This window comes from Xiphias gladius, chromosome 1, assembly GCF_016859285.1.
Source record: "Xiphias gladius isolate SHS-SW01 ecotype Sanya breed wild chromosome 1, ASM1685928v1, whole genome shotgun sequence".
NCBI classification, from domain to species: Eukaryota; Metazoa; Chordata; class Actinopteri; order Istiophoriformes; family Xiphiidae; genus Xiphias; species Xiphias gladius.
The window spans coordinates 30,033,690-30,055,550 of NC_053400.1; the positions used below are offsets into that span (position 1 = coordinate 30,033,690).

General features: G+C 41.2%; 1 protein-coding gene across 2 annotated transcripts in view; it reads left to right on the top strand.

Annotated features, from left to right (window-relative positions):
* mapk8ip1b (mitogen-activated protein kinase 8 interacting protein 1b) overlaps positions 1-20,459 on the top strand; it is a 57,464-nt gene extending 37,005 nt beyond the window's left edge. For both annotated transcript variants that reach the window (XM_040138018.1, XM_040138026.1), the window contains exons 5-13: positions 3,729-3,810; positions 5,706-6,854; positions 9,974-10,049; positions 12,049-12,221; positions 13,622-13,725; positions 14,214-14,330; positions 15,450-15,520; positions 16,158-16,256; positions 16,888-20,459. In XM_040138018.1, coding sequence (XP_039993952.1) covers positions 3,729-3,810; positions 5,706-6,854; positions 9,974-10,049; positions 12,049-12,221; positions 13,622-13,725; positions 14,214-14,330; positions 15,450-15,520; positions 16,158-16,256; positions 16,888-16,960 — 1,944 coding nt within the window. In that variant the 3' untranslated portion in view covers positions 16,961-20,459. The remainder of the gene's footprint in view (positions 1-3,728; positions 3,811-5,705; positions 6,855-9,973; positions 10,050-12,048; positions 12,222-13,621; positions 13,726-14,213; positions 14,331-15,449; positions 15,521-16,157; positions 16,257-16,887) is intronic.
* The last annotated feature ends 1,402 nt before the right edge of the window (positions 20,460-21,861 follow it).

Sequence of the window (21,861 nt, forward strand, 5' to 3'; positions counted from 1 at the left end):
ACAAATGTTTAAGGTGGATTTTTTTCTCCAGCAAACCTACAGTAGAGACACTACTACAGCTCGCTCTACCAGTTCCAACAGAGCCGACAGTGAAAACTGAGTTTTAGTCAGGTGGTGTGAGCAAAACTCAAATGAGATAAGATAGACGAGTGCTGGTGATCTCCACGCAGCTTTTCCTGAGACTTTCCTGAGTACTGTAAGATGAGAGATAGAGGGAGGGAGAGAGGGAGAGGGAGAGAGGGAGAGGGAGAGAGAGAGCACTGGGTGACTGTTTCCAGGTCAGTGGATCAGTAAAAAATGCAAAATATATAGTTAGCTCTGCATCATTTGGCAGCGAGTGACAGAGTTCTGTGGTTGAACGAAAGCAGCTCTGAATGCTGATCAGGGTCAGAGTAGCAAGGTTTTTTGACAAGCAATATTTTTAGACGCACTGGTCGACGTAGTGCCAATATTTTGTGCCAAAGAATTACAAGGTGAAAAATCGTATGAAGCCTCAAACTATCATGAGACAGTATACAGTATTTTTTTTTTTTTTTTTTTTTTTTTAATGTAGGGGTGAGACTAGTGGCTAAGACTAGTTTTGTTTTTACCCATTTTCACAACAATTAAATACAAAAGTTTTGAAGGAGTAAATAACAATTTGTTATATAAAAAAATAACTATAAAAACTCAAGTAGAAAATATGTACAGTATAATGAACTCTTTTCAGAAATGGGGAAGGATTTTATTTCATGGATTGTCTCCTCTGAGGCTGCTTGAGAGACAGACATCCATCTTAGGGAGGATTGCTCTGTCATAATCCTAATCCGAGTCTAATCTCTTATCTGGCTGCGGCAATCTCCTTATGATGAGGTGTGTGTGTGTGTGTGTCTTGGTTTATCATTTACTTCCATCTTTCAGTTACTGCAGAAGGAAAATCCAAATTTGGTCAAAGGGTGGAGCTAAGGTGGTACGAGCAACAAGCAACCACCACAGCTGGTTGTCAGGCTGAGAGTCCTGTCAGTCAAGGCAAACACTTCCCATAATAATTCCTGTTTATTCCAAGTTTGATCTTGTTTTTGTTGTGAACGGGTTAGCCAAACTTATTTAAAAGAGAAAATGAAGAAAAATGGTAAAGTTATTGCCCAAAGTGTTTGTTGCAGACGTCCAACACGGTTTACAAGTCGTTGAACTTCCTGGTCCAACAAGCCACCGAACTGTTGGCTTCAATCTGTCTGATCTGTCAGACTTCAGTTGTAGCAATGTCACCATTTTCCCAGATCTCAGCAATTCCTTAGTTAGTATAGTGTTCTCATTAGTGATAGGAATGTTGGCCAAAATTACAAATATAACAATTTGTAATAAACTGTTAGACATAATCCACGAAAAGGAAGATATTCAATTCTGTTAAATATTTCCTACAATATTTTTTTCTAAAAGCAATGTCATTGTGATTTTACTTTCTGCTGATGTAAATTTTTCCCTTGTTCTGTAAGTACGTGTAGTGTCATGTAGTGTGTGCGTGTGTGTTTGCGTGTGTGTGTGTGTGTGTACATGCTGTCTACAGCCAAACTCAGATATCTAGTTGACAAGGTCATGTGTTTTCAGAGTCACTTCCATGTAAATCTTAGTCATTAAGAACACAAACACACACACTCGCACTATATCTGAGTCGCTGCCCCGGGCGGAGAGCTGTTTATATAACAAGCCTTTGCTTGTCAGATTGACGCTGCTGTCTCCCACCTGCTGATGCACTGGTTACCATGGCAACAGCTCTGTCTTCGGCGGGTACACGTGTGAGGAGTGAGTCATGCGGTGGGTGGACAGAGGAGGAGGGCATGATCTTATTTTGGACGACACGTCGTTGTCACAGGAGTTTCCAGTTCTCCTTCCGTCTGTTAAATCCTCCCTTTACCACCCCTGCGTCTCTCCTTCTCTTATCCAGGGCTGGATGTCAAAGCTCCACACTCCTCTGGTACCAGCTGAAATGTGTCCGTACCACTGAATCAGATACCGAAAGCTGGCATCAAATGTTGGTTATGTTTGTAACCTAGTTTGCCTTAGTTTTTGAAACATGTGAACGCAACTTTGGCATATTATCACATTCTGAGTTGATATGGCAAATAGTTGCTTATTTACACATCCAGCAGTGATGGAGCAACGTTACTCATTCATTCAGAGTTGTGTTTGTGTCCACCTGGCAAATCCAAGTCCAGTATTCACTCTCCTTTAGCTCTTTTTTTTTGGTCTTTACCAACAGCTAAACAATGAGCTGAAACTCGCTATATAGCTCTTTGAAGCCAAGGGGGAGCTGCAGATACAGGTCATTATTCTCTGGAGTTCATCGCTACGAGCCTACATGGTCATGTTTTCACATTGTCATTTGATACACCATTTAAAAATGTTGATTATAGCTGCTTTAAATGGGGGGGGGGCATTTTATAAGTATATCTTAAAGCACTGGAACAGGTTTTGTTTTGGTATTTGGTATGAGTCATGTATCGTATCGGCACTAGTATTGAATCAGTTCAAACCCAGCTCCAGTCTGTCTTCTGACTTTTGATTATTTTGAGCATTTTGGCCCTTTTTGCTGCTCAGTTTGGTAATATATGTTTGAATTTGGTCTCGCTGTGAGAATCTGTAATGAGAATGTTTTGGCAACTCAAAGCACTTGAAATGAATAGTATATAGTGTGGTCAGTAGGAGACAGAGTTGTCTTTGTTGTGTTAATGGCTGTTGTTTTTGTCTTTTAACAATTTCCATATAATATGATAAAATTCAATTAAAAATTTCTCCTCACTGGTTGAAGAAAAAGCAACAATAAATTATTTTAATCATAAGCTGCGTGATCAGAGAGTAACTTAACAGCAGGCTGGGAGCAAGTGTTTTTTACCGCCCTCTCTGGCAGAAGGTTTCATTTCTGTTGCACCTCTGACTGGGTGTGGTCGGATGTGGTCAGAGGTGCGCTCGGTCGCCGCTGTAGCCACACTCGGCGGTGTTGTCACCGTGTACTGACAGCAACCTCTTCGGTACATCACTGCCGCAAGGTGGAAAGGAAAACCAGTGAAGGTCAGCGAAAACAAGGTTTTCAGCTGGCGCTAAGTTGGTCTTTTAAATAAAATTATTCAGTGATTCCACCCTGATCCCATTATTTTCACGAATTATACTAGTCGGCCTTTGTCTTTTCCTGGAAAACGTTTGCAATTTCTTTCTTTCTTATCTGCATTTGTAAAAATATGAAGAAGGAAGATGAAACAGTTCTAAAGTGCACTTACATTTTTCAAATGAGACGAGCAGGAAAGGGAAAAAAAAAAGTTATTGTGAAATGGGTGAAATGATCCTTAAGTGGAATTTGCCAGGAGGAAAAAGGCATTTGAGATGTGTCATGATTTCTAGAGAAAAGGCTCTCTCCCTTCTATCAGCAACTCCCCCACAGCAGCCTAAAGAGACTCCCACTGTTTGTGTGTGTTCCCAGTGGATTGGGTAAAAGGTCTGGTTCCCTTTAAATGCACACCACGGAGCACAGACAAAAGAATCACTGCTCATTCAACAGAATAAACGCTTTGTGTGTGTGAAGTGAGTGAGAGAGAGAGAGAGACGAAAAGTTGTGTACATTGAGCGCCAGGATCCAGAACTCAGTCACCAAACCTCTCTCTCTCTATTCCCCCCTCTTTTTCTCTCTGTACCCTCTATTTTTCTGTCTCACCACTTCCTTCTTCCTCCCTTCTTCATTTTCTGCATCTCCACAGGACACATTAAACAACAACTCGTTTGGGAAGAAATACAGCTGGCAGGAGAAAGTTTCCGGCTCGTCCTCGCCTCTTAAAACAGGTGAGTTTTTCTTTCCCTCCACAAAGCTCATATATTAGTTGAATTATCTGATTTTTTTTATTTTTTTTATTTTTTTTTTCTTCATGAGGATAACTGGGGATGTGTAGACAAGAATCTTGTCGCTGGCATTATTCATCTTTGTGCTACTAACGCAGCAGCTGAACGCATGTGTGATTTGCATGGAGTCTGGCAGGTTGTCCTCAGGGGACAGTGTTAAGGCTCAGATTAGCTATGCTGGGTTTTAGGGAAGCTAGCTGAGGCAATGGTATATACTCTGTGTGTGTGTGTGCCTGTGTGTGTGTGTGTGTGTGTGTGTGTGTTTGTGTGCACGCGCACATGCGTGTTTGCTAGCCAGCCAAGGGCTTGGCTAGCCAGGAGCTGTCGTAGCTCATTGCAGTAGCTCTTTTCAGAGCAACCAAGTGAGGAGAGGCAAACCAAACTCATCGCCAACAACTCCCCACTGTTGGGGAAAAGCGATATTACTTATTATCTCAATCTTTTTAAAACACACCTTGAGGGGGGGAAAAAAAACCCCTTCAATAACCCGGATAAATCAACTCGCTTTTCGTGCTTCATTCAAGCCGTGATGGCAGAATGCAGAATGGAAGCGTTCACACATTATTCTGAGGCAGTTACCCCATTGATGGCCTTGTATTTACACCATATAAAACTGATGTCAAACCGAATGCTAACCGAAATTCGTTATTTTTTTTACTGTGTTGTAAAATTCGTCTACTCTGGTAACAAATGAAAACAGGCCACAAGCCGTATGTGTTTTTGACTAGAATTAATTTTGGTTGGAAATATAGACAAGAAATCTTAACAGAGCATCATTAAGTTAATCTGACTATATGCAACCTCACAAGGTAATGGCAATATAATGAACTCCAACAATGGAAGTACTGATTGATGAAGATTGGACATGGCACTATGCCAAGCTTCTCAGACTGCATCACTTGTTCAAACTGCAGTATATTTATCCCAGTCAAGGACAAATCCATTGTAAAACATGGGCTTTTTAAAATCCAACACAGATACGTAAGGAATAGGAGAAACCTGGGGGGCCTCAAGGGCAAGCTCTCCACCATAGTTGGACCCCACCAGTTTATGTTTGCTTTCATTTTCACAGTCACCAAAAACTGTTTTAGTCTGTTTTAAAAATTCTTTACTGACACTAAGAATTCTCAGACTTACTGTGACACAGCATGCAGCTTTGTTAAAGGACACACCTGGTGCAAACTAGCACATGACATCATATGGCCTCACCAACACCTAAGACTCATTTAAAGTTAGGAGAAGTTTGCTTTAAGGAGTCATCTACCAAATGTAATGTAAATGTAATTGAAATTGTCGTGAAGTACATCGAACAGCATCTGTGATGATGCGTTGCCAAGTAACACTTTCATAAAAATACAGACTTTAACATCTGTCTCAAATTGGCTGGCCTGCTCCATAAACGCTGAGGTGTGTTCAAACATTCAGAACTCACCTGTCGTTTGCTGTTCTGTAGCTTCAGATGTCAGATGCTGCATTATGAAAATATCTCGTGAGGATTTCCTGGCGATGGATTATGACATAACACATCAATCACCTTCTCTTGGCTGCACTCTGAATTTGATGAGTAATGGGGATTTAGCTGCATAATCCCGACATCCGTTACCTAACCATTTCTACTTTTCTCTCTTCTTGTTTGTGTTTTACTCTATCTGTCTGTGCATTTGCTGCCATGTCTGCCTTCATGTCTGTCTGTTCATTTGCTTCTCTGTCATGTCTGCGTTTCTGCATCATGTATATTTACTCTGTGTGTGTGTCTGGCCTCTGTCCGTGCTTGTGCGTTTGCTTGTGCGTCTGTGCGGCTGTGTGCATGCTGTTGTTCGCGTCTGCTCCCCCTCCAGGTGAGCTCACCCCTCCACGAGAGCACAGCTGCCTGAGCGACGAGGACAAGGTGCAGGGTGGGGGAGCACAGACCAAAGACCGCGGGACATCCACCGACGCCCCCTGCAAACACAGCCACACCTCTGGACACTCGCACGGCTCATCTACAGCAGCCGTGACACGCTCCAAGCTTCAGGAGAAGCCGCCCGCACCCCCGCCACCGCAGAACTACACACCAGCTCCTCTATATCCAGCGGGGAAAGCAGATGGAGGTGGTCACCACCGGGAGAGGATCCGATATCACACGGACGTTCATCTAGAGCCCACAGAGGAGATCTATCTGACTCCTGTGCAGCGCTCCTCCGACCCCCTAGAACCCCAAAACGTGCAGGACCGGCCTTTCCTCTCACAGCAGACTGAGCAGGGCCGCATGTCCATCAGCTCTGACACTGAGGGCCCGCCTCCTTACCAGCCCCTCCCTGATCGGACAAACCCCTCCATCTATGAGGAGGACGAGGTCTACGTCCCCCCACCTTCATATGCTTCCTGTGTAGAGTCCCTCATCACGCCACCCAGCATGGCTCTCTCGGCCCGCTCCTCCCTCGCACTGGACCTCAGCCTGAAGGGGGCAGGAACGGGGGCTGGGGCTGCGCTTAGAGCTGGGTCATCGGTGGAATACGTGGATGCTACAGACGAAAGCTACTGTGGAGAGGATGAGGATGTGGACAGGATAATAATGGATGGAAGGATGAGGAAGGGGGGAGGACAGGGGGATGGCGGCGGCGGCGGCGGCGGCAGAGCTGCCCCGGTAAGGACGTCCATGAGCTCAGAGGCCAGCGGCCTTTCGTATGACTCGGTCAAATACACGCTGGTGGTGGATGAGCACGCTCAGCTCGAACTGGTCAGTCTCCGGCAGTGTTACCAAGGCTACAGTGACGACAGTGACTCGGCCACTGTCTATGACAACTGCGTCTCTTCTCCCTACGAGTCGGCCATCGGGGAGGATTACGAGGAGGAAGATGAGGAGGAGGAGGAGAACCGGGCTCGGATAGGAGGAGTGAGGAGAGAGGCCACAGCTTGTCTGTCTGAAGACTCCACTCCAGAAGCAGACTTGCACTTCTCCAAGAAGTTCCTCAATGTCTTCATGAACGGACGCTCTCGCTCCTCTAGTAAGTCACTGCCATGATGGCGCTGAGTATTCTTCAGCAGTATTCCATGTTCAGGACAGGCAGCGTTCTTCGTAAGTGCGTTAAGGCTGTTTGGCTCTAGTGTATATTTTAAACGGGATCTTCCCAAGTCCGGACTGTCACACGTTCCGTGTTTATTGGTCGGTGACACATTAGTATTATCATGTGTGGACTTCTACTGGAATCATACTATGATAATATCATTTGTGTCATGTTATCACGGTACAAAAATTTGTTGTCCAAATTCATTATTCCAAGCAAACTAAATGCTAACAAAATGCATTAATGAAGCGTTTGTTTTACTTACGAGGAATTTTGTCTGATATAATGCAAAACGGCAGATTGCAGGTCATTGCATTAAACACAATATTTAATATGTAATCTCGCACGCATGTACCCCGATTTGACATTTGCATGATCAATAATGGAGGAATTTTTTTTTTGTTAGGGAGACTTCAGGTAAGGGAACAAATGTATATATATTTTTGTGATTATGATTTCTGCCATTTGATTATTTTTGTGTGAGTCATAATCATTGAAAAAAAAGCCAGAGAGAGGTAGAGATGAGAGAAAAAAACAAAATCTTTGTTGGCAGGATCGAGAGAAGAATCAAAAGTGTAAGTGATGAGAGTTGAAAGTGTTTAGGTTTGTTTAGGTTTTTGTTATGTAACTACGGAGACATACTGTGTGCAAAGACATTCAAACTAATACACTCCTTCTGGTTTGTATACGGGGTAGCCTCATAATGCTTCCCTCTCAGCCATTTACTATATAGTGACATCTATCATTTCACCAACCCTGCCCTATTTCTGAGACTTCATTTTATTTCATTTTGAGAATATATATCTTAATCCAAAACTTAAAACTCCCCCTAAAAATGATGTTGAGTGAAAAAGCCGGCAAGCACATCAGCACCGCAGCCTGTTGTTCTGTGTAATTCCCTTTAAACATACAGTAACACAGCAGTGAATGCTGTCTAGCCGAATTGGCAGCGTGGTCGAAAAGGCTTAAAATGATGTGGCTGATGAAGCGGAGCCACAGAGACACTCAGGAACTGGAATATTCTCGTATAGTACAGATCATTATCCACATGACTGGTTCAACTCTGGACGTTGTGAACATCTATAGGTCAACAGCAATGAATTAGATTTACCTTGATGAAAATGCTAAAAATTGAAGATTTGATCATGGCTAAAAGTTTTACAAGTAGAACTGAGCAGTAATGTACTATTGTTGAGGAATAGTAATTTGTCATGTTTGATTTATCATACCAAGGGTAAAAAGATGAACAGTAGTTTGTTTCACCGTGTGATTTTACTTGAGAGTTATACTAATTTAGGCCATGTCACCCGTCTCAGCTTTTAAGTCTGGTAAATGAAAGCCGCAGCTTTTGCTGCTTTGTTGATATTAGTATCAGCATTCTGACAGAAGCAAGTTCAGGGCAGAAACCCAGCTGATCATTTAAATGGCCTCCTGGGTGGAGGGGCACAGAAGCCAAAAAAACAGTTTCCTGGAACTACCTCCAGTCCCTCTCATCTCTGCTGCTGTCCAGACCGATCACATTCACGAACAAGTTCTGAGCCTTTTTCTAGGCATTAAAACAATGGCAGTCCTAGAGAGGGTGTTAGGAAGTAGTGAGGGGGGAAGAAAGCAATGACTCAGGGGGTGAGTGGCCTTATCAAGTATATTTTTCCGTATTGTTATTCTGCTAAATCTGCTTAATGTTGTCACCACCATTTGCATTTTGGTTGCTTCATGTTATAATCCGGGAGGGTTTCAGATCCCATTTTGTTGGATGACATTGTTTACCGTCTTCTTTAGTGTTTTGTGTTAAATCAACGTGATCCAATGAATCCTCAAAAGCTGCAAAAAAGACACACAAGTTGCTCTTCTTCTGCAAGACTAAGGAGGCATTTAGTGTGAAAAAAGTTGTGACAACATGTAAGCAGCTTTGTCGTTGTGTGTACGTGTGTGTGTGTGTTAAAGGTGTAGGTAAGAAGATGAAATGCAATCCAAGAAGTCCCGTTTAAGTAACTTGTTTGGAGGCTTGTCAGTTTGTAATACTAAGAGACAAGATTTTACAGTTCTGAAAAGTTAAAAATAATTCTGTCCTCTGTCATGATGATTTTTGGGGAATAGGCAGAAATATTTCATTCGTGAGGGAGCTGAGTTTTTTTTTTTTTTTTTTTTTTTTTGGCACCGTGCAAATGTCAGTCTGAACATAGTCAAAGAGCCTTGCAAGTATGGGGCCAAAAAATGTGAAGTGCACAAAATGGAAAGTCTTTATCTGCAAAATTTGAATCTTCTCAGTGAATTTCAGTAAAAATCTATCCAATAATCATTGAGATTTGAGAGATGTGAAGAGTTTGGACTAATTTTGGTGCTAGAGGAAAGATCAGCGGGTCACCGAAATTAGAGATCATCTGGAGACTGACGGCTTCTGTCAGTTTCCAGTTTCGCAGCTTTCCCAGAATGCATCTTTGTGCTCTCCCCGTGGAAAAGAAGAGGACTGAGGAGAAGGCGGATAGCCCTTTATGATGGAGGATTTTAGTATTTACCTTCATTAGACCTATTGTCACCTTAGGAAAAGAATGGGGAAATATCAACACTCATACACTGACCCAAATCACAGTGTTTATGTGTGTGTAACGTGACCAGCAGTGATGGGCAGAAGGGGGGGGGGGGTTCATGTGAAAGAGACGGAGAACGAGAGATTTGTCTGTAATGAATGTGGGGTCCTCGCTATCCTCTTGGACGCCATCCATGTGTTTTACAGACTCAGAAGCGTCACAGCAGTTTATCCGAGTAGTGCAGGAGGGGGTAAGTGATGTCTCAGGGGAATGTAGGTAGAAATACACATTGCTCATCGGTTTCATGTTTAATTAAAGCGTGATTCATAGGTCCTAATGAATGCATGTGTGCTTTAAAGTAAGCACCGTGTACCCTAATTGTGTTTTCTATTTGCCAATGATGGACTGCTGCAATTTGACCTTGATGTCATTAATTGTCTTGCCAGCCCTTTTACAGAGGCTGACCCTCTGCACTTTTGTGGTTCTCTTTTTGCTTTATTTCCCTCACGTCTTTTCTTCTTGGTATTCAAGGTGCAGAGTCCTTTGGCTTATACTCATGTGTCATAAACGGAGAGGAGAGGGACCAGAGCCACAGAGCCGTCTACAGGTGAGGAAGAACTACACCATCACCGCCCTCACCATCACTTACCTCCCCATCAGCGTCCCTACGTGCACACCAGCTATTGTACCATGACTAAAAACATATGTCATGTCAGCTATGACTATCACTGAGTGTGATTAGATTTTGCTCAGCACATCATACAAGCATTCAGGGAATCAAATTTAATGACTAGAGACCATGGTTGAATAGTGTGGAGTACAAACAAAATATACGATACAATCACAACAGAACCCAGGAGAAATGAAGTACAAATAAATTGCTTGTATAAAGGTAGAGCATTAACATATAACTTTTGGTTTATGTGACTGTGATAACAAAATTATTTTAAACATGGATGGTTTAGATAATACTTCTGCAAACACCCTATTGCTCATTAAGCCTTTTTTCTTAAATTCAAACGAAATGTGATGCTCTGTTCCCAGGACGTTGTCATTAACAAGATTGCAGATCCTGTGGTTCCTATCCAGGCCTTTTTAATCCTCAGTAAGACCGGTTGTCAACAACCACACAGTTCAGCCATATTTTCTAAACATGGCTATTTAGAGATGAATTACCAATGAAGTACCCCTAAGTTTTCAAAAAAAGTAGTTTAGATGATGTGTCTCTGGAGTCATAAAGGCTAGCCTGAATACTCGTGTGTCTTGTCCTGTCAGACTTCTTTTTAGCGACGCTGCCACGTTCCCAGATCTCAGAAATGAACTCAACCACCATTATCCACCGGCTACCACCTAAAAGCAGTCTTTACACTTAATATAAGCAACCGTTTGTTTTTCCAGCTCAATCAGTCCTTGCAAGTCTTTCTCTTTCTGTTCTTGTGAACACATTTAGCAGCTTTCAGATTATTTAATACTCAAACAATGCCAAAATTATAGCCCAACTTCTATAAGGTTGTTTGTTTCCGTGCAACCCATGATTTAACACACAGCACTGGTTATTAACTACCAAACTACCAGAGATTATGGCTCTGCTTTAAAGACTTTCAATGGGGAAATCTGGTTGTTAAAAGTTATATCTCAAATTTTTTATTAGCGATAAATCAATAGAAATGTAAGAATAATTTTTTTTTTTAGATTACTGGCTTAAACCATTTACATGTCTGATCACCTGACAGCTAATGTGGAAATTTTCCCAGATCTTAGAAATGAAGTCAGTGACCAAACCCTTCCCATAACTGACAGAGATGATAGCCAGGCTAAGTACAATAATGAAAGCCATGTATTGAAAAACTGGAATTTTCCTTTAACATGCTCCTCTCCACCATAGCATAACGTAGGGGGGGGCCAAAAAGAACAGCAGTGCGGTCATGTGAATAGCAGCATCCCTGTGCACAAAAAGATCATGTGATGATGCCGGACATTATCCATGCATGGCTGAAAGCAGGGGGCTTGTTACAGCTCCCCTCAAATCAAATGGGTTTCTAGTTTTACGTGTATAATGCATAGTAGGACTGAAGGGGATAGCAGCTGTAGTCAGCTCGGATTCCCAAATGTCATTTATTATTTGCGACCGTTGCAACTACCGTAAGCCGCATGCTACGAAGGTAAACTGCTAACAGTGCTAACAACAAAAGTGATTTGCCATATTTTGGTGAAAACATAAGTATTTATAACATATGAATGAACATGGACAGAAAAGAAAGAGGTGAAAGAGACATTTGAGAAGTTTCTCGTGTTATCACCAGAAAACTGGGTTGCCATTGGAATCTGTTGTATCCCTGAATCAAAGGTAACTACAGTTGTATCTTCTGTAAGAAAAAAAGCTACAAATTTTTAAGATCCACTTTTCAAGCGTACGGTTGCTGAATGTTTGATATCCGAAACACAGATTTCAGAGAAGTATTCCTTTTCAAATGAACCAAACGCCCAGGCCGACGGGCAACCCGAGATGTGTTTGTGCTGCAGATACTTTGCAAAGCGGTCATCCAGCTCAAAAAAAGCCTGGGACGTCCCTTCGATCCCCTGCATGACTAAATCCGTCTCGACAGGTTTGTCCCTCGACATGACGACGAGTTGGAGCTGGACGTGGACGATCCGTTGCTGGTGGAGGTCCAGGCGGAGGATTACTGGTATGAGGGCTACAATATGCGAACCGGTGCCCGTGGCATCTTCCCCGCTTACTACGCCATAGAAGTGACCAGGGACACCGAGAGCTACAAAGGTACTGACATGCTGAAATGCCTTCTTTGGGTATGACTTGAAACATGGACTGAAACTGTGGACAATAGTATGAGTCAATATTTTTCTGTGTATCACGGTCATTAAGTCCCGCTCCATTTAAGCTAGCATTTGTTCCTCTAACCTCAACCAAGCAATATACAGTATTTTCTCGATGGCTTGCTTTCATTGGTGTTTCGAACAAGCTGAAACATGATAAATGACTATGAGTAACATTTGAACCCCTAATTTCATCAAAGATGACACAGTTATTTTGTTAGCATTCAGTGGAAGCTGTAGTTGAATGCTAGCATATATAATCACCACAGCCGTAGCTTTTCATTTATCTCAGAACAGAAAAATTCAAGTACCATGTTTCAGCATCTCAAAAATAAGAAAAAGAGTCCTGCTGGAACTGCAGCAGGAATCTGGCTCCGTATTCACTGGGCAACTTCTCTTAATTTAAGTTACACTGGCATATAATTGACATAAAGTAAAGAATGAACACAATTAACAGATCCAGTGGAAACACTGTAAGTTGTAAACAATTTTAAGTTTGTAAGTTGTAAATTGTTGTAAACAATTTCTAGCACTTGTAGAATGGGGTGTCATTGTCCCACACCCAAAAAAAAACCTGTGAAGATAAAGGCTAAGATAATGATTTATTTTGATAGTAAGGTTTTTTCACCTTAACACACACGTTCAGTGAGGCTTCTTTGAGTCCTGTCATGCCAGTGTAGCTAAAAGTGATCTAAATTTAGAAGTTATCTATATTCAGAATATTTTTCAAAGAAGAAAAAGGACAGAATGAGTGCAGATCAGAATATTTTGGCTGTTCGGCGCACAGACTCAGACATGGTTTCAGGGTGAAGGCTAGAAGTATATTCAGGTCAACGTTACAAAGGCAGAGTTAAGGGTGTACCGCAACCGAGCATCGCAGAGACCCAGGTTTACTAGGGTTCAGTTCCCAATGTTTGTGGGTGGGACGCCTGTGAGCGGATGATTTAAGGAAAGGGCTGTGATCTGTGGGGTTAAAGGTGAACCCCAGGGAGAGTTATGTCCTACTGTGGAAAGTCCTCTCAGTCAGGTGTAGGCAGCTGGTCAAAGAGAACATGAAATGATAAATAGGAGTAAAAGTACAAAACAAGGGCAGTGTTATAACAGATTATGTCATGTATGTGCAGATAGTCATAGTGGACTGGCCCAGTACCGAGTCACTGCTAACCCAACTGATATAACATTGTCCTTCTGTTGCTGTGGAAAACAAAAAAACTTCATGTATTTTGTCTCTTTAAAATGGCTACTAAAATCTTACCTGGATTACTGCCACTCTCTGCGATGTGTAATTCTGTTATTTCGTGGGCGTTAGCTCTTATTCTATAGTTCTGTTGCTCTCCTGTGCAGTGAAGAGCAGCGAATGGATGGACAGATACCGGCTGAAGTTCCTGGGCTCAGTCCAAGTGCCCTACCACAAAGGAAATGATGTTCTCTGTGCCGCTATGCAGAAGGTACAAGGCCCATCTTGTGCACGTTTGCATTTGTTTGCATATCTGTTTGAGGGAGAAGAGCAATTGACTACCGTAGTGGAGCAACCATAAAGAGGGATAAACACCACCTCAGCTTTTGTCCTGTGGTATGAGGCATGTGGCATAACGTAAAAAATATTAATGATAAAATAACAAAGAGGAACTGCAGCATGTTTTGTATCCCATTTGTAAGTTATAAACAATTTCTAGCACTTGTAGAATGGGGTGTCATTGTCCCACACCCAAAAAAAACAAAAAAAGCTAATTGCTGTTGTCAACATCCCAAATAAAGAATTTATATATTATCTCATAGGATAATCATAATTATTCTAGCTTCCTGCTGAGTTTTCAAACTCTGAACTGACAAGGGCATATTATCATCTAGTATAGAACAAAGTTACAAAAGTCCCTTTTCCAAAAGTTTTGAGCTGTTTACATTTTAGGAGTCATCCTTTACATTTGTTTTCCAGATTGCCACCAACAGAAGGATGACAGTCAAGTACAACCCGCCTTCCTCCTGCATCCTGGAGATCAGTGTGAAAGGCATCAAGCTTGCAGTTCAAGAGGATTATTATGCCTGTGACAGAGTAAGACACTTTCTGTCCCTTTGTCTGCCAAATAAACAAAATAAACGAAGTGCAGCTTCATGAGGTTTTCGTCAAATAAAAGCTCATCTTCACACCAGAATCTCATTGAACAATTCAGGCATGTCGACCCCAGGTGGCTGATAATGGACACTACAGACAAAGATGTTAGGGGACGCAGGAGAGTGTTTTCTAAAGGAGACCTTAAGTATTTCCAGTTTGAGCACTTTTAAACTTTTCCTCAACATTTCAGAGAGAAACATTGTACTTTTTTCTCCACTACATTGATTTGACAGCTGTAGTAACTTGTTAGTTTTCAGATGATAGTTATACATGCTTCATATATACATGCATTCTATATATAAATATACAATATATGTATATTATAGGTATATATATATATATGTGTGTGTGTGTGTGTGTGTATGTATATATATATATATATATATATATATATATATATATATATATATATATATATATATATATTACACATTTTAGAAATATTGCACTGTAACCTGTTTTGAAAAATGAAATGGAAATGGTATAATTCTTTTCTAGTGAGATGCTTTTCAGATAATATGGTATGTAATATGCATTGTTATTAATTACACCACCCCAAATGATAATATAGGTATACTATAGTACTTTGTAATCATAGTAGTTTTATGTGCATGTACTCTTACCTGGGCAAGCTGCAACATTTAAATGTTGTTCACAGCATAATGCATTAGTAATAATAATAATCTAATAATATAATGCTCTGAAAGGGGCGATTTTGCCCCTGACTATAATTACTTGTGATACTTTTCTACATCGTGCTGCCAATAATTTAATACTTTTACTCAAGAAACATTTTGAATGCAGGACTTTCACTTTTAATATGAATATATAATATAGATGAGTTTAACATTCATTCCATACAGCAATCAGATCATGTTTGACAGTTTTGCTAGAATTAATCCCTTAAACAATTAACTGATTATCATAAATAGTTGATTAATTTTTTTCTGCTCTAGATAAGAGTAAAACTGTAACTTGTAGTAGCTGCATAGTAAAAAGCCTTCTCGATGTTAATCAAATACATTTGTTCTACCCCTGTTTTCTGTATCCTTTTCACAGAGTAATGAGTGCAGTCACTTCTTCCAGTTAAAGAACATTTCCTTCTGCGGCTATCACCCGAAAAACAGCAAGTAAGTAAAGGGAGAAAGCATGAAGCTGTGGTTTGTTTGTATTTCTTTAAACCAATCCCAATCGTCTTATGCAGCGCTAAGCCCAAGACGCAGTGACAGTGCCCCCCCTGCAAAATACTGTCGGTTTTGGTGGAACGTTTGCATATAGGGAGGCGATCACCGTCATCAGAATAGCCAGTTCCCCGCAAAGAAAACACCACAAAAAAATCCACTAAAAGACCTATGTCGACTGTGTGATTGCTTGATCCACGTCTTCGACAAAAACTGCCATCTCCAGCATGTAGGTTACTAGCTCAGAGGTTGATGTTGTTTCCCTTAGTGAAGGGGATTTTGAAAACGTTAACAGGCAGATAGAGGAAGGGGAGGAGAAGGGCACATGAGACACGTACGTTACCCTTTTCAAGTGTTCATCTGCAGAGACCAAACAATAATATACCACAAGGTGTCAGTTGAAATAAACAAATGTACCAGACCTAAGCCACAGAGCGGACCTCTTACCTTACTGATGAAACATGAAACAGTGACATGTATTAATAATACATGACAGAGTAAATGAAGCATTCAATAAATAAAGGTGCAGACCATACTGAACTTCCTCTAGAGAACCTTATCTCTTTTTTTTCTGCCTTCTCTGCAGGTATTTTGGTTTCATTACGAAACACCCAGCAGACCAGAGATTTGCCTGCCATGTGTTTGTGTCTGAAAACTCCACTAAACCTCTTGCGGAGTCAGTAGGGTGAGTTGGACTGTGTGTGCGTGCGTGTGTTTGTATTAGCTCTTAAATAGTCATTCTTTGCACAGAGGGTTGGGCATTTGTTTTACTCTGCTGACACAAACAGACAAATGTCTTGTTTAGGCAATGCGCCAGTCAGGACATCGCTTTAATCTGATTGGACAGAGCTGATCTGGTACATATCACTGATTTGATCTTACCGAGCGCCATGTGTTAAAAGTTGCTGTAAATGATTAGTAAACATTACAAGTTTAGTTTAAAGGTTTTGCCAGTCATTTTCTAGAGTCCCGCTATTTTAAAAACATGTGGGAAATGTGTCTTATGAGGCATTTTCATGCAAATCTAGATCCAAATGCAGATTTAAAAAAACACAAACTTAACTTAAGTGGGGCTTTCAATGGACCAAATTAAATGAAAAAAAAAAAAAAAACCAATGTTTTAGCTCCATAACTATATATATGGGTCATTCACATTTTTGCAGAATATTTTCGAATGCATGCTGTATAGATTTTTATGATAACACAGTCTAACAATTGTCGCGTTGCGCTCGATAGACCTTGACAGACCATGATAAATTGGGCGTGTACTTTTGAGTAAAGTGTAGTAATGACTGTAACGTGTTTGTTTTTTTCAGGAAAGCCTTCCAGTTGTACTATAAAGAGTTTGTGGAGTTCTCGTGCCCGACAGAGGACATCTACCTGGAATAGCACTGCCCTGCCTTCAGTCACAGCACTGTACAGTACACTGTATCATAACATAACGTTGCATGAAGGACAGACATATCTAAATTAAATTAAATAAAAATTAACACATCTGACAAACAAGCAGGAAAAGAGGGATCGAGTATTGGAACAGCGGTGAAACCTTTGTGCGACAAGAGGAGATGAAAATGTGCCAAAGGTGATGTGTATTGAGAAAAGAACATATGCAAAATGTAGTCAGTGATGAGGAAGTGATCACAGGCTGTCAACGGAAAGCACAAACATTGTATCACCACAGCCTTGGCAGCACTAGTGAGCCTGTAGCATCGTCTCAGCAGGTGCAACACTGAAAGCCCAGGAGCAATACTGGGCTGCACTACCTTGTACTTGTGCTCGACAAAAGACAAACAGTGGCTGACTTTTGGAAAAATAAACACATGACGAATTTGCTTTGACTTCAAATATTTATGGTCTGAGCATGAGGGACATGTATATTTACTAAATGACATCCTCATACTGAAAATGTACACTAAGTGAAATAAAAATCCATGTAGGAACAGTGAATTTTATCCTTTTAGCACAACTAATACAAAGATGATTCACATTGTTCAAAATCGACCCTATAACACTGTTGTAAAACCAGCTAGAGGTTTTTGGGTCCTTTCAGACCTTTGGCATTCTGTGCCAAACCTCGTTCGCAAATCCATTTTCGTCCGCTGATGGACAGCAGAAAATGTTGTAGCCATCCGGACAATCAGCGTAAAATAGCAGGTAAAATAGGGCTCTCTACACATGATCTGCGGTACGAGCTGGCAACACTGCAAGGCGGGGCTCAGAGTGCAGCGCAGAGGCACGGGTGCGGCTAAGGTCTCGGTCACCATCGTTTTCTTGGTCTTCTATGGTATTAAACCAAGTATCTTTGGGTTTGGACTCAACTTGTGCTTTGAAAAAATTGTGACTGTCCTTTTCTGACATTTTATGGAACAAGTGATTGATTGATAATGAAAGTAATTGTTATTTTCCACATCAGACCCAATGATGCACAATGCCCAGCACAGCTGGGAAGCCCAGCATCCTCTCTTTCTCCATTGGTAAACAAGAGTTAACACGGATAAAAAGCTCTTCTGCTGCCAATCGTGTGTAGAGGTCCTCAGAATCATAGAGCCCCACCCCCTTTCCACCAGTGCTCCATGGCCAGGCAGCGAAAAGAGAAAATACAGTACGGAGATCGATTTGTACATCCAAAGAAGCAGGCAGTAGTAGACTAGAATGCCAGGCCACAGTTCTAGCGGATCTTCTCTGCGGATTGGAGGGAATTCTGGGAAATGTAGGTAAATCCCGAATTGGAGTCGGAATAGACAAGGTGAGGCAGACTGAAACGCTTCAACAGTGAATCACTTAGAACGAAAGGCACTGAGCATCATTGGTCCATGCCACAAAAAAAAAAAAAAAAAAAAACTTTGTGAGGGTGTATGAGTGTGGATTTTTCCTGTCAAACTTTTTAGCAGCTTCTAATGGTACTGTAGTGCTAAGCTAAACAGACCCCCCCCCCTCACCATTTGCCCGGTAAAGCCTTAGCCCTAATTCCTAGTCTTATGCCAGATCCACTGCGTTTCTTTACTGTGTGTTCTAACACGGTATGAAATCAGCGTCAAAGGTGTTTAATAGGAGGAGAAAAAAAACATCTGGATTAGGCTCCGTGGTGGTAGAAGATGTAGACTGACATACCGAATATCCTTTGTGTGGTTTTTTTGTAGAAATTTGCTCCTCAGTTTCCACATCAGATATAATAAATGCTCTCAGTGTGGCAGTGATACGATAATAAGGCTGATCCTCAGAAGAGTAGCTGACAGAGGAGCGAAAGCAAAACTCCGGTGTCTTCAGATCTTCACTAGCAGTGCCTCTTTCTCATCAGATCATTTTGACCTTCCTCAGTGAACATTATCCCATCATTTTAAGGGACTGCCATTGAGTGTGTGTTGAGCTAAAGAGTTTTCCATGCAGATTTTAGATGTGGGAGTATGTTTGATGTGAGTTGCACTTTTTTTCCACTGGACTAAATGTGCTGTACTCTACCTGTGCTGTTGAATTCCACTTTTTCCTGCCATATTTGTTTCAGAACATTCAGGGTACAGTTAAACTGCGCTATTACAGAACCCGTATGTCTGTTACCCAGGAGTAAGAAGTTAAACAGACAAGAAAGATTCCCAAGCCAAGAAACCTCCCTAGTCAATGGGAAATGAGTTATTTAGGAGGTAAAAATGCACGTGGTATGGGCCCAAAAAATACATATCTGATTCCATTTGGTTATTACATCCATTTATCTAGTTCTCCTAAAACACCAATGATATTGCTAAAATCTTGGAAGGATTAATAAAAGTAAAAAAAAGATAGCGACAAACGGGCTTCGCAGAGCCACACGCCATGGATATTTATTCAGCCCCGGCCATTTCAACGACTTGGCGTCAGCTGTGTAAAATGATATTAGCAAAGCTTTGACAGGAAAATGTCAAACATCAACAAAAGCCATGACGTATATTGGTCCGCACTGCGTCTTGACTAAGTTTGCTCATAAAGACTTGTGACTTGACTACAGACCCCAGCAGAGCTGAAACGATTAGTAGTTTGACCGATACGTCGATCGACAGAAATATAGTCAGCGACGCCTTTGATAATCATTTAAGCAATTTAAAAAAATTATAATAATCATTTTGTTGTAGCACTAGACTCGAGATTTGACTTGGACTTGTCCAAACAATTTCAAAAAAATGGGAAGCTCATCAGCGTAACGACTCCCTGATTTGCTTCAGACAAACAGCTTTACCTCTTCTAATGAATTTTGCGCAGACTACACTCTGTATGGCACATACAGAGGTGAGGTGACCTGACCCCCCCAGTCATCAAAGGCGTTGCACCAAATCCCCCCCCCCCGAAACTGTCAGTCTTCAGATTAAAACTATTGTCATTAAGACGTGTTCTGAACGAGGGCCCACGCGATCATAAGAGAAGACCAAAGGGCTGCCGTATCATTTTGAATCATCCCCGGTCCAGCGCAGGGTACAGCACAGTTGGTCTGCAGTGGAAAACAAACAGAAACTGTGCTTCCTGCATCATTTATCACCAACACTGATTATTTTATGTGATCTGTATTTGACAGAAGATGAAATGTCTGTAAAAGAAAGATTCATTGATGAAGGATGTGGAAATTGTCAATTCTAGCCATCCCACCAGTCCTCACTGGCCCTCTGTCCCTTTAAAAGAAGAAAAAACAAAAAACAAAAACAAACCTTGAACAAAACAAGAGTTTTCTACTGTTGCTAATCAAAGCCATTGCATTTTCATCAAGATATCAACACTGACTTTTATATGAGTTCCCTTCTCAAGAGCCAGTCACGTGGACAGGAGAAAATGTACTGTAGTGGGGGCTATACAAAGGGTGTACAGACATGCCATATATAAATAAATAATTTAATATCTGTAATTATAAATATTACATTGTATTGATTCAACATGTAGTATGTGAAATTTCTCTTTTATTTTGGAATTTTTTTTAGGTGTGAATTATTCTTTATTTAAAAATTTTAATGCAGATCCCACAGTGTCCTGTCATTATTTTATTGGTGTCAAAGTATGAGCGCGCACACGGACACACTTGTATCACTGCACTCGTAATGACTTGCCTTTTAATCGCTCCAGAATCAGCAATTCCCGCGTCGGCGTGCAAAAACCACACATGAAAGCAGCTCATGCATAAAGTTGTTGACTTCTTCACTGTCTTAAGGATACAGAAGCCCCTGAGAGCCAAGTGAGGTAAATATATATATATATATATATGTATATACATACATATATTCTGGTGATTCAGTCACCAAACATAAGGTACATAAATTGTGTGTTTGCAAGTTATGTAACATTATTTTTACCCTCAGCCTCTCTGAAGATGAGAGGGAAGGTAACTGAACAGGACCTGAATAAAATATTGATAAATCTGCAAAAATGTGGGAAAATGGCTTAGTAATCGTTTTTTATTCCTTTACACTTTTAATGAAAAAAAAGAAATGTACGCATGGCCAGGTTCGGGATGTTGTATTATGAACAGTAGTTATAAATTATATTATTTTTGTTAAATAAAGCAATAAAATGTGGAGTTTTTTTTTTTTTTTTCCGTAGCATTGTCCTCAGAAAGGTCCAAAAAACAAGGAATCACGCACAAACAAGAAGTAAAGGTACGTTTTTTTTCCTCTTTTTATTTCAACATGATGTTTTTGCTGGAGGTGATCCTCCACGCAGGACAGATCCGCTTAATTTTCTCTGCATTAGGACCTGAGATGTTTCTCTTAGTAGTATTCGTCCTCCAAATGAGGTTGATACGGATTTTCGGTGTCAGCCTGCGGAGGAGGAACGCGGGGTCTCTCGCCGCAATCTGCAGCAACACATTAACACAGTCAGATGGAAAGTATCCAATGAATAAAAAAAACACATCAGTAAAGGCAATTTTAAACCACACTGTCCTCTCTCTACTATCAGTTCTGTTTTTGTTCAGTGTTTGTCTCAAATGCAAAAAGCACTCGGTGCCTTGTTTGAAAAGCACCTTGTACTACATCATTATGAGTTGCCGAGCAACTTTGAATAAACTGATATGTGGCTGTCTTACCACCAGTAGGGCTGACGCGCTGCTTAAGGAGGCCGGGGTCAAAGAGGAGCTCCAACTCTGCAGTGCTTCCATCAGCTCCGCTAGAAGAAGGACACCGCGACCAGATGAACATAGAGTGACATTCCCACCACCAACACCGCCGAGGTGGGTGGTATCAGGAACTGAGTTTCTACAGTTACAGCGTTTGAAAAAAGGGAAACAGTCCAGCGCACATTAAACGATATGCTCTGACGATAATGCAGACATCGGCACT